General features: G+C 42.9%; 1 protein-coding gene across 1 annotated transcript; it reads right to left on the bottom strand.

Moving 5' to 3' along the window:
- Positions 1 to 714: 714 nt before the first annotated feature.
- Positions 715 to 1969, bottom strand: LOC309349346 (putative CENPB DNA-binding domain-containing protein 1). Its single transcript, XM_081875158.1, has 2 exons — positions 1160 to 1969; positions 715 to 1084 (listed from the first exon to the last, which is right to left on the bottom strand). Exons 1-2 carry the CDS (start codon positions 1640 to 1642, stop codon positions 791 to 793), a joined length of 777 nt encoding a protein of 258 aa, XP_081731284.1. The 5' UTR covers positions 1643 to 1969; the 3' UTR covers positions 715 to 790.
- Positions 1970 to 13814: the final 11845 nt, after the last annotated feature.

The following is a 13814-nucleotide window of genomic DNA, read 5'->3' as shown; positions in this document are numbered from 1 at the left end:
GCTCAACAAATCCACTTCTCCCAAAGACTGAGCTTTTTGCAGTAAGGAAAGTGATGGGGAAATGCAGAGGATAACCCTCTTGCTTTGATTCCAACATTGTCTAACCACCCTGCAAACTAATCAGGATGGATGCTTGATAAACAAGTTGTCCTGTGTGGTTTACTTGAGGTCTGGGACAGTTTCTTCTCATGACCTCCAGGCTCACAGGAGATGGCAAGCGAAGCTGGAGACTCGGGGCCCTTGGTGTACTATCCAAATAGCTGCATGTGAGGCAGCTCAAGAAGTGGGTCCTGTGGTTCTCCAAATGAACTAACTCCCATCACCTGTGACTACTGGCCATGGTAGCTGAGGGTCACAGGCTCTCTACCAAGGCAGTAGGTGGGGAGGGGCTTCAGAATAGGCCTTAGCAGAAGATCTGAAAATATGGGGTGGTCTGAATTGATGATTTGAGATATCCTGGTCCCAAGCAGCAGCCCCTTGAACTGTGCTTGGCAATACAGTGGTGCCCCACAAGACGAAATTAATTCATTCCGCAATTTTTGTCATCTAGCGAATTTTTCGTCTTGCGAAGCACGAAATCCCATAGGAATGCATTGAAAATCAATTAATGCGTTCCTATGGTCAAAAAAAGTCCAAACAAAGCCAAATTTGGTACAACAACAGTTTATTAACTGCTCTTTAAAGTCTCACATACTGTAAAGAGCAGTTCAAAAATTGAAGGGAAAATAAATTAACTTTATAAACATGACAGAAAAACATTTAAAAATCAACAAAGTGTACAGTACATTTTCTAAGACTCTGGGGGACCACTCGAAGAAGGCTCCTCTTCCACTCTTTGCTTCTTGGTCAAGAACCTGTCCATAGTCTGCTGCTTTATCCGCCTTTTCAGCAGCTCCCTGAAAGACGACATGACCCTCGTATCATAAAAGTTCCCAGCGTCATGTGCCACGTGCTTCTCATGGTGGTGTAGATCTGCAAAAGTCTGCACCTCCTTCCACTTCTGGCAAATGTCCCTCAGTCTTTCGGAGGACAGCCGTTCCTCAGTTGCTTCCTCCTCTTCCAGTGAGGCCTGCTCCTGCGCAGCCTCTGCCTGCAGAACGTAGCCCTCCGTCGTCACAACCTCCAGGAACTCCGCTGCAAAGTCTTCAGCCGCAGGAACATCAGAACTGGCAGCCTCTCCATGCCTGACCACACTGTGGATGCCAGATCTTGTCTTGAACCGGTCAAACCAACCTCTGCTAGCCTTGAAGACTTCTGGCTCGGCTGAGGTTCCTGGCTGTTCCCGGATGAGGTCAGCGTGCAAGGCCTTGGCCTTCTCACAAATGACGGCCTCAGACACTGTGTCCCCTGCACGCTGCTTCTCTTCTATCCAGATGAGCAGCAACTTCTCGACCTCCTCCAGGACAGCTGGGCGGTTCTTCACGATCCTGGTGACTCCCTTGGCTGCATCAGTCGCCAGGATCTTCTCCCTCATCTTCAGGATGGTCCCGATGGTCGATGGGTTCCTGCCGTACTCCCTGGCGATGTCCGTCACACGCATTCCGCCGTCGTGCTTCCAGATGATCTCCTTCTTCATTTCCAGCGTCACCTTCTCCTTCTTCCTCTCGCCGGCCACCGCAGCAGCAGTCTTCTTGGGTCCCATGGCAGCACAGCTCCTACCTTCGTAAACTCAGAAACAGAAAAAAAAAATCAGTGATGTGCTTCAAACCCAAAAAATACAAAAGCAGCCAGCCACCCACCACACAGAAATTAAAACCCAGAACCAAGGCCTTGAATCCCAAGCACCCCAACCCCAAATCCAAAATCCAACCCCCCAAAAAAAAGTTTTAAAAGTTTAGCTTACCAAATGGATGAAAGAGAAGTTCTGGAAAAGCTTCAACAATCAACCACCGACGTCCTCAGAAACCTCAAATGGCTGCAAAATAAGTTTAGGAAAAGCTTCAAAAATCACCAATGTCTTCAAAAACCTCAACTGCTCCCACAGACACGCACCAACCCACCCACAACACAGAAATTGCAAACCCCTCCCCAACTGCTCCCCCAGCCCCTCCCCAACTGCTGCAAACCCCTCCCCAACTGCTTCCCCACCCAGACAAAAAAAAATTTCAAAAAATAACAACATGGCCAGCACTCAGAAATTCAAACTCAGAAAATTTTTCAAAAAAAATCAACCTGGCCCAGTGGTCACAGAAAATCATAAAAATTCCCAAAAAAGGCCCACAAGCCCCCAGATTATCGCAAACCCCTTCCCAACACCAAGTCCTTGAATCCCAAACACCCCAACCCAAAATCCAAAACCCCCCAAAAAAGTTTTAAAAGTTTAACTTACCAAATGGATGAAAGAGAAGTTCTGGAAAAGTTCTGGAAAAGTTTTGGAAAATCTTCAAAAGTGAGCAAAGTCTGAGAAAAGGCTACCAAACCACGTGCTAACAGTTGCTCCTCGAAGTCAAGTCGCAACTGCAGCTGCTCAAGCTAAGCACCCTTGGTTTTAACGGTTTTTACACAAAGGAAACAAAGTCGCGAGACGTTTTCGTTTTGCGAAGCAAGCCCATAGGGGAATTCGTCTTGCGAGGCAAATCGCGGGCGAAAAAACCTTTCGTCTAGCGAGTTTTTTGTCTTGCGAGGCATTCGTCTTGCGGGGCACTACTGTACTAGGGATGCCAATGGAGCTGTTTTAATCCCGTTAAAAATGTATTAATGCTACAGCAGAAAATAGGCAATATTATTTCTCCAAAATATTGGCTTAGCCTTCCTTCTTTACTAGAGCTTCAATACTGTATACTTTGGCACTTCTACCTATAACCTAAGTCTCCATGCCATTCCATTTGTTTAGTCTACTGGAGCAGCACTTTATGCAAACAATTTTTTTAAATTAAAAAAAAAATCGCTCAGGAACCAAAGTTGAAAAGAGCTTAAAGGTATAGGTTGTGTGCAGCCATGAAGACTGTCATGCACACTTGACACTTGTTCCTTGTCCCAGGAGACGCTTGTTAGTGATATTCAAAATATGGTATTTGCATGCCACAAGTGAAAGACTCTTACAAACAGAGCAATCATTGACCTGCAGTAGACAAGCACTGGTGAGATGCCCACAAATATTTCTCTGCACAACAGATACATTTTATGCATAGAAACTGGATTCTATCAGGTGGGGGGGGTGTACACACATACCAAGAGATGGAGGGAAGGGCAACAGCAAAACTCTCATTTCAGAAATGGTGAAGTGAGTTAATTACAAGCCTGGTGCATTCTTGGTTTCAAAGTTCTGAGACGGGAACTAACCACAGGATCCAAGCAACCTACTTGGCTGTCATTTGTACCCATTAAAGACTGGTGGGTAACCTGCGGCTCTCCACATGTCATTGGATTCCAGCTCCCATCAGCCCTAGCCAGCAGGGCCAACAATCAGGGATGATGAGCACTGCAGTCCAACAACATCTGGAAGGGCCTAGGTTCTCCTGCCCTGTTAAAGGCAGCAAGATGGAGCTCTAGTCAGTTAGAAGCAGTCTCTGAGCAACAGGCACATGGTCATAGGAATGCATGAATCTCATCTTACTTAGGGCCAAACAGACTGCCCATTTCTGCCTGTGGTGGCTGCAGCAGGAGAAGTTCAGCCTGTGCTGCTCTGCAGCTGCTTCAGACTACTTGTGTTCTAAGGCCTGACAGCAGCATGGCAACACTGCCCTGGGCCCCCTGGGCCAGAGAGACACCATCTGAATTTCCCACAGTGCCCTAGAGCAAGGGTGGATCAGAGCTACTGAGTGACCATCCAGAGATCGCTCAAGCATGCTGTTGGAGGCATCTGAATACCAGTTGTTTGAAACTGCAGGAGAGCTGTTGCGTTCATGACCTGTTTGCTGGCTTCCCACATGCATCTGGTTGGCCACAGTGAGAACAGGACGTTGGACTTCACAAATCTCCACCAGGCTCTCCTGTGTTCTTACATTGCTCTGGGGCATTGGTGCTCAGTTGTTTAGAGTGTGGTGCTGGTAATGCCATGGTTGCAAGTTTGATCCCCATATGGCACAGCTGCATATTCCTGCATTGCAGGAAGTTGGACAACATGATCTTCAGGGTCCCTTCCAATTCGACAATTCTGATTCTAAGATTCTAGTACAGGCTTCCTCAAACTCAGCCCTCCAGATGTTTTGAGTTCCCATCATCCTTGACCGCTGGTCCTGCTAGCTAGGGATCATGGGAGTTGTAGGCAAAAAACATCTGGAGGGCCGAGGTTGAGGAAGCCTGTTCTAGTAGATCCCCGGGGCTTTCCTATTTAATACTGATGACAAAAAATGAATTTCCCCACTTTAATTGCGTAGCTGAAACAAAGAAAGCTAAGCAGGAGTGGTCTTTTGTGTGAAAATCTGTTTTCATTAGCAGTACTTATCAGCTTAGAATGTGCTCAGAGGCACGCTGTTCTTTCATTCTAACTATAGGCCTTTTGTGCCTGGCTCTGACTGGTACCTCTTGGAGATCTAGTAAAAACAAAATAGATCTGACAAACCCAAAGCCTTCCTACCACTGCCCTGGAGTGATGTTGCTTGGTGGACATTGTGGGAAATGAGTATGGCACCCCTAAAGCACAAGCTATTGATCGCAGTTCACTGATGCTGCTGGACAACCTAGCATAAGGACCCACCAAAGTAATAAGTGTCCCATCAGATGGCATTTTACTGAGGGCGTCCTAAAACCCGAATTTTGTTTTGGGAGTTTACACCACTACAGGCTGAATTCAGTGCAAAGGCTGGCTCTGATAGCACTAATGCAGATGCACCAAAGGAATTAAACTGGTTGGGCTTTACAAGTTCATTAATGAATTAAACTCACTAAGGGCCTTGCATACAAATAATACATCCCTTGCCCCTTTGGCTTACAATTCAAAAAGACATGACACAAAAAGGAGTGGGAGGGAGGAGGAAATAAGCACTCAGGTCCTCTTCTAAGAACCAGCTGGGGTGGGAACAGGGCTGGATTTAGGTTTGATGAGGCCCTAAGCTACTGAAGGTAATGGGACTCTTTATATGTCCAGCTGTCCTTTGTCAACAACAAATTGTCACGATTTTGTGTTGAATATACTCTATATGGTAATTTATGGACCTAATATGTATCTAAAGCCATTTGCACATGCAGAATGTAGGCACCCTATATATAGAAATGAGCAAACCAGTGATATTTTAGGGAGCAGACTAGCAGGCAGGGCTCATTACTTACATCATAGGAGCCTACACAACACAAAACTCTTGCTGTATGTAAGTTTTATTTTATTTGTTTATTATCTTATATTTTGGAAATGTACATCCAGTTGTTTTTTTTCCTTTAATTTTTTTAGGGGCCCCCAAGAGAGTGGGGCCCTAAGCTATAGCTTGTTTAGCTTATACATAAATCCGGCACTGGGTGGGAAAGTTGACAGAGAAGAGCCAAAAGTTTCTCATCTCTCACTGCACTGATAGAGGGGCCCTGTTCTACACTCCTCTGCCACAGCCTGACACAATGGCTCCTGCCTGGTGACAGTCAAAGGAGGGAGGAGCCAAACACGCCCACAGTCCATGCACAACCCTCAAGCTATTGGGAAGAAAATCTGGATATAAATGGAACTTGTGGAGCACTGCAAGCCTTGACTGTAATGTAACATGGAGCACTGCACGTGTGCTGACAGTTAAATGTGCCACATAACACAAGGGTTCATATAACAGGCTTGGCACATGCCAAAGCAGGCCAAAAGTTAGCGGGGGGGGGAACCCTCTTCCTGTTGCTGTCTGAAATTGTCCTGAGAATAGGCGGTCAATTGTCACTTAGGCTGGAAGCCCTCGCATTTGTTAAAATTTATTTTTCCTTCTGAAATCCTTGATACTATTTGGCGCCGATTCTTATATTCACAGAATACTCTTTAACGGGTCTATGGCATTTTATTAGCCTTTAAAAGTTTTAACAGAGTATGTGTCTAATTTCTTAATGTGTTCCTATTTGTTTCCTTTTTGGTTATTTTTGGTACGAAGTTGTAAGTTGGTGGTGTTGGATTTTATAGCCTTGGCACTGTCATGGTTCCGCAACCTTCCACCCCGTAGTGGAAGCTATGTCAAAACTTCCATTATAAGCTCTTGTTTTCAGGGGTTTATGACTTGGGCATACAGCCGAATCCCTAAATATATGCTTTCCTAGCTGTGCTGCTCTGCTATTATTATTATTATTACTATTACTATTATTATTATTACAAAATTAAATTTATAATCAAGTAATTTAGCTTTTTTATATATATAAAAAAATAAGTTGGTAAATATTTTCAGGTTGCCTTGCACCCCTTTGTAATTAATCATATTTTTATGTAAAGCAAAATATTTGATCATGATTTCTTAGCATTGCCTCCCTCGACTTCAGCAAATGTACTGACTTAATAAGTGCTGTGGGATGAAACAAAAAAAATTGGCAATCAGTTAGCAAATAGTGTGATTTCATTGCCATTTACATCTTGTAAAAAATTTAAATGGACAGGATATTAAACATTGAAAAGTGGCTGCAATTACTTTTGGGGTAATTTTGTAAGGGTTTTTTGTTCTACTTTCCAATCTGTTTCATAATGAAAATACGCACAGAAGGAAGCATTTTAAGTTACTGAAAAATAAACAATATTGCTGATGGTGAAAAATTAGAAGGACTCAACAAAGAAGGAAGAAACTGATTATTTTTTTGGTTTCTTTGATATATCACTTGATCTTTAAGCTCCACAATGTTTGGAACCGAAAGGAGAACCTTGCCCTCAAGGTTGATGGATCTGACAATAGGTGATGGAGAAGACCTCTGGCTGAGATCCTGGACAGCTGCTGGCGGTTATCTAATCCTGGGCAAGATAGCCAGACCAAGTAAAGGACAAATTCCCAATCATGCAGAGATACAGCAGGAAGTGTCTTCAATAAGTGAATATTTGGACTGCACATGAGCATGTTATTTTATAATATTGAGGCCTGAGCAGAGAATTTGGGAACTGCTGCCCAAGAGTTGTGCAAACTGGAACAAATTGCAAAAGCTTGATTATCAAGCAAAAACAGTTTTGTAGCACAAAGCTCTTTCATAAAAGTTTCAGACCCTAGCAAAATGAAACACAGTATTATGCTTTAAGCCTGTAAAAGGGTTTCGTGTTGGCCAGAAAATGAAGGTCTGGGATGCAGAGAAGCTTTTCCAATTGCATTTGGAACAGGTGTCCATAGCAAAGCTGTGGAAACAGAAAAGCAGGCACCAGGAATTCCCAGGCTTTGAAAGAAGTGTGCAGCATGAGACCATGGGATGTCCAGCACAGAGGCTGTATAAGAAATGAAAGAGAAGTGATATTCTCTGAGGTGTTTTTTTTTTATGCAATATAATCCAAATTAACAAATTTGTAACAGGGATTTAATGTAGGTAGACCTCCAAAAACTAAGAGGCCTTTTAAATTTCAGAACAATGATTCTGCCTGAAATAATTAAGAAAATGTGAATAGTGCTGTAAACTTGAGGCTATGTGTTCTCTAGAGGTGTTTTTCCGATTTAAGACAATTCCTAAGCTCAGAATAAGTTATGTTAAATAAATAAGTAGGATTCCTGTTAATTTTTCTGTCAAGTTTTTTAAATATATGAAATTTGTTAGCCAAGAAGAAGAAGAGTTTGGATTTGATATCCCGCCTTTCACTCCCCTTCAGGAGGTTCAAAGCGGCTAACATTCTCCTTTCCCTTCCTCCCCCACAACAAACACTCTGTGAGGTGAGTGGGGCTGAGAGACTTCAAAGAAGTGTGACTGGCCCAAGGTCACCCAGCAGCTGCTTGTGGAGGAGCGGAGACGCGAACCCGGTTCCCCAGATTACAAGACTACCGCTCTTAACCACTACACCACACTGGCTCTCTGGCCAAGGTTTAGAATAGCAAAAGAAAATATCCATTATGAGGAAACTGGTGGAAAGTATTTTTAAAGACAAAATAAATGAAAATAGAGAAGAATAAACCTTACTGAAGCAGAGCCAGCTGGCTTCTGCAAGGGCAAGTCCTGTATCACTAGCCTGTTAGAGCTTTTTGAAAGTGTAAACAACCACATAGATAGGGGAGATCCAGGTAATATTGTGTATTTAGACTTCGAAAAAGTTTTTGACAAAACACATCTGAAATATACTCAGAGTCGCAAAAAGTATCTGCTTTATATACATTATTTACACAATGGGCTGCACATGATTGGCTAATTCCAGGATTCTACTGTAGGCCAATCAGGTTGTGGATTCACTTCTATCTGGAGCATGATTGGGTGGTTCCTGCTAACCAATCATACTGCTGCATTGTTCTAGGACCAATCAGACTGCTGCATTCTGAATCCTATTGTTCTAGGACCAATCAGACTGCTGCCTTTTGGAGCCTATTGTTCTAGGACCAATCAGACTGCTGCAGTTTGGATCCTATTCAACTCAGTACATAACAACATCACCGAAGACTTTAGGGCAGTCATGGGATAAGAGGCAGGGTCCTCTTCTGAATCAGAAACTGGTTAAGAAATAGGAAGCCAAATGTAAGGATAAATTGACAGTTTTTCCAGGGAGGGATGTGGAAAGTGGAACCTGTGTTTTCTAACTTGTTTATTAACAACCCACAGTTATAAACTGTGAGGTGGCCAAGTTTGCGGAATTGTTCAGGGTGATTAAAACAAAAATGGATTGTGAAGAGCTCCAAAAGGATCAGAGCTTTATCCATGTGGCTACTTTTTCTCATCTAGGTTGCTGCTCACCAAGCCATCTGCCTTTCCAGCCTCATTGGCTGCTTGCTGGGTTTGTTTGTTCCCAAGCTTGCCTCTGGAACCATCCACCACTCCTGCCTTCTGTTTCTTTCTCATTCCTAGCCTCATTCTTTCCCTTCTTTCTTTCTCTCAATCTGACTCTCCCCAAGCAGTGTTCAGACTGAGGGGCTGCTCCACCTCCTCACTCCTCTCACTCACAGCTGTGTCTCATTTGGAGGTTTGAGCTGAGATGCAGCTTCCAGGTGTTGGGCATGAAATCCTTCTGTAGCTTCTATGGTTTGTGTTTGGCTTACCCTCCACCCTGATACAGAGGAAGAAAAGTGTTGTGCCAGAGAGAACACCTGCCTGCTCAAATTTTGCTTCACAAATTACTGACTAGCAGTGGTTGTCCAGAGGTCCAGGTAAGTCTTTCCTATAACTTGCTCCTTTTATCCTTTTTTAAAAAAGGAACAACTGAAAATGCCAGTGATCAAATCTGAGGTCTGTGTACAAAGCATGAGCTGTGGTCTCTTCACTAAAGATGCATATGAATAACATTGAACAGTTTGGAAATGCTACATAAATGCTAACTTTGATTATGATTATTTCTGTTATTATTTCTCACATGCTAATACTGTATTGTATTACACGTGGCCCTGCTGGCTCTTTGGGCCTGAAGCCAGAATTTCTCAATGCTTGCTTCACTCGCAACTTGAGATAGCAACAATAGCAAGGGATGTGGAAACAGAAGGAAGTTCCAAGGTTTTCAGACTTTAAAATCTGGACTTAGGGGCATTATATTTTTGCCAGCAATATACTGGTACACGATGTTATTTCAAGTAAGAGCATTTTCTGATCCAGGGTGGTTCTATATGGAAAATGCCATGGAATTTGTCAGGAAAGGTCATAAATGAGTCATGCGTGCTCTAAGATACTCATTGTTAATCTGCTTGTTGAGAAGCAACATACTTGATATAACCATAACTTAACCCTGCTGTTACATGTGGGAGAAGCTGTAAAATCTTAGGATGCTAATTGATTAACTAAGATTCCTATTTTCTCAAACTTGCACAGATGGCAAAAACAGCAAAGGGAGCCAAAGGGAGATTAAATAAAGAGGCATTTGATTTGTTATAGAATCATAGTCTCATAGAACTGTAGAGTTGGAAGGAACCCTGGGATCATCTGCTCCAACCCCCTGCAGCCTTACAAGGGAGTCTGTTCCACTGTTGAGCAGCTCTAACCATCAGAAAGTTAATCCTGATGTTAAACAGTTTCATGAGTCCATTCTGCAACCTTGAAAAAACTGTATTATTGATTTCGTACTATTGGAACTTTACGTTAAAGAATCAACAATAAGCAATAAACAAACACAGGTCTTTTGTGGTCCATTTTGCGGAAGAGGCTTTTAGAGACAGAAAAGGACAAGTGGGTAGAGTTATAGTCATTATCTGAGTGGTATCATCTGGAGTTTTGGAGTATGTTGTCAGCAACATGCTGATGACACACAGCTCTAGTTCTCCTTTACATCTGCAGGTGCGGTAGTGGAAGGTTGCAGACTGGATGAGGGCCTACAAACTGAAGCTCAATCCAGATGAGACTGAGATGCTGTTTGTTGGTAGTTCCCTAGACTGGACTGATGGGCGATGGCCTGCTTTTGATAGGTTTACACTCCCTCTGAAAGAGCAGGTAGGCAGGTTGGTGGTACTTCTGGATTCATAGCTGTTACTTGAGGCTCAGGTATCCTCAGCAGTGCAGAGTGTCTTCCATTAGCTTTGGCTGGTGGCCCAGCTGCACCCCTATCTGTACATGGATAGTCTAAACTCTGTTGCTTATGCTCTAATAACCTCCAGGTTAGATTACCTCAATGTATTATATGTAGGGCTGCCTCTGAAGATGGTTTGCAAAGCCTTTCCGGGGGGGGGGGGTAAAAATAAATATATAAGAATAAATATGTATTGTTCTTTGCCTCAGATAGCAAAATGTATTGGGCTGGCTCTAGACATGAAAGAGAAAAACTTGATACCTTCTGCAAACAAACAAAATATTGTGTGTCCCCCCCCCCAGTTTTCTCAGTTTCCCTCCTATCTATCTATCTATCTATCTATCTATCTATCTATCTATCCATCCATCCATCTATCTATTCCAGCAGGCTTGGCCTCCCATTTCAGAAAATGACTCTGTGTGCTTTGTTCCATTTAAGTGAATGGTTGCAGGCACCTGTCATCATCCTTGGGTTTTTAACTGTGTCTTCCAAAGAAACCTGCATGCATGTTTTCTGAACAGACTGATTCTACCACCATCAGAGATCAGAACTTTGAAAAGGGTCCTGAAGACATATGTCTTAAAAAAAAACCAACCACTCCTGAAGACAATTGCTTTTCCATCATGAAAGGCGTAATGATTTTTCCAGGTTTCAGAAACCATTTAATTATATTAATATGTCTGGAGTTAAATGGACAAGGAAAAACCCCTGTTTGGAGCATATCAACTGGTCTTAAAAAACATCAGGCAGGAATCTCAATTGCATATCACCTCATTCGAAAAGAATGTGAGAAGTTATAATCAAAGGTTTACATGAGTTGAGTATTGAGCCGTGGCTAACAACATCCTGATGATATATTCAAACAGGATTCCAGACACCACTTTATATTTTATGGCTGGGATACTCCAGATCAGACATTTATAAAGTTTGGATACATTTCCTTTTCTGACTTTCAGAAATATTTCAGAATGCAAAACAGGCTGTATTAAACTGGGTAACAAATGATCTCAAGGAGCCAGATGAAAAGTATTTTGGATTAAGAGTCACATCTCATAGGTGTGTCACCACTGCTTCCTCTTTTTTTTTTTTTAAAAAAAGCATTTTTATGTTAAGGAAAATTATGAAAAAATGCACTAGAAAGTGTAGGAACACTTGGATGAAACATCATTTAACCTTCCAGGAAACATTTCAACGTAAATGGTTTATATTGTAAGCCACCCTGTGATCCTGGGAGAAGGGTGGTATAGAAATTTAAAAAAATAAAATAATAAAATAGTCGATGCTATCTAATCTCCCTGCAAACAAATCAGGATGGATGCTCAATAAATAGGTTTTCTGGAAGTTCCCCAAGTGTCGTCTTTTTCTTCCTGAAAAACGGTCTTTGAACAGTAGGCCAAGTAAAAAACATGCCTTTTGTGCCAAACAGCAATGGGTATATGAATGAAATAATTACAGGACTCTGTAAAGAATTAAATAATTCTGGCAGGGTGGTTTGTACATTGGATAATTGTCACTGAATTCACACACCCATATTCGTGCTAGAATACCGTAGAGGAGGAGGAGGGATGAAGTGAAGTGAAATATCAGCACTCTCCCTTTTCAAAAAGAGCTGTCAAAAATATTTTTTGGCCTTCAAAGCAAAACTGGCACCATGTTGTAAGGGGGAGCAGGAAAAAAAAATCAATTACCACTTGACTCTCTTCTGATTTTTCTCTTCACCAAAAGCACGACAGTTTTTAGCATCCAGACTTTGGCTCAAAGTGAAGGAAACAGTCAACAAGGAAACAACTTGTTTTAAGTGTTTTGCTGGTGAGATGGGTGGTGGTAATTAGTGGCTCTGGTTCTGGATGAAATCAATACCTCCACAAAGAGTTCCCATTCTGTTTACGGTAAATCCTATAAAAGCATTATAGCCCCCAATTTCTGGTGGGGCTCTTTAGGACTTTTTTCAGGGAACGGTAAATAATCTAGATGAGGTCCTTGCTCAGGATGGGTCCCTGCACTTCACTATTCATAAGGATTCTCCTGTGTTCAATCTGGTCATTGCTATTTACAGGCATTCTCGGTTTAAACTGTAATACATGTCCTGATTTTAACCTTTAGCTGCTGGTGCATCACTGTGAAACAGATCTGCAACAGAGAAAAAGATGAGGAAGTGTAACAGTTCTGCCCCCAAGCAAGCAAAACAAGAAGGTCAAATGTTTATGCAGAGATTGGCCTTGACAATCCTTGAGGTGGTCATTCAGAAGAACTGACATACAATTTGTGCTCTCTGCCATCTTTTCTCTTCTGTGCCAACATATATGAAATGCCATTCTTTCCCCATCTGCACTATATCCATCAGCCAGTACATGATAATAAAAGAATAGGAAAGTCTTTTAGCATGGCATATTCTTGATGGAAAGAGTTAGCTCCGAGTTTAGATTTTCCAGTTACCAAAGCTCAGTGATACCAAATAGTCACTTTGAGTATAATGCAACAGCTTTAGGTGTGTGCACATGTTGTTGTTGTTGTTGTTTTTAAATAAATAGGTTTAGGCTGCAAACCTGCATACACTTTCTTAAAAGTAAGCGACACTTTAACTCAGTTCAACGATCTGAGTAGACATGCTTAGGATTGCATTTTTAAGGACGCCTGTCTCTCTGAATTGTGACATTTCTGGTTACTTTGTTGGGTTCAGATACTTTTAGACTTGAAGCCAAGGAAAGTTTGTTTGTTGTAAAAAACTATGTTATTAAAGTGTGTCCTGATTTAGACTTTTCATATACAGTGGTGCCTCGCAAGACGAAATTAATTCGTTCCGCGAGTTTTTTCGTCTAGCGAGCTTTTCGTCTTGCGAAGCACGGTTTCCCATAGGAATGCATTGAAAATCAATTAATGCGTTCCTATGGAGACTGCTTGCCAGGCTGGCGGTGCGGAGAAGGGCTTTTCTCCCCACCGCAAGCCTTCAGGACAGGTACGGGAACAGAGGGGAAGGCGCGCAGCGCTTCTCCTCTGTTCCCGGGGCTTGCGGTGGGAGGAGGGTTTTTCCTCCCCACCGCCAACATTCAGAACAGCATTCTGAAAGTTGGCGGTGGGAAGGAAAACCCTGCTCCCACCGCAAGTCTTCAGGACAGCCATCCGAAGGCTGGCGCAGGGAGAAGGTCTCTCCGCCCCACCGCCAGCCTTTGGAGCAGCCTTCCGAAGACTGGCGGCGGGAGGAGGTCTCTCCGCCCCACCGCCAGCCTTCGGAGCAGCCTTCCGAAGGCTGTCGGCGGGAGGAGGTCTCTCCGCCCCACCGCCAGCCTTCGGAGCAGCCATCCCAAAGCTGGTGCGGAGCGAAGGT

The sequence above is a fragment of the Podarcis erhardii genome (genome assembly GCF_964252035.2).
Source record: "Podarcis erhardii genome assembly, chromosome: 9".
In the NCBI taxonomy this organism is placed as follows: domain Eukaryota; kingdom Metazoa; phylum Chordata; class Lepidosauria; order Squamata; family Lacertidae; genus Podarcis; species Podarcis erhardii.
Note: the sequence above shows the minus strand (reverse complement) of the source record. Positions and strands in the feature narration are given on the sequence as shown.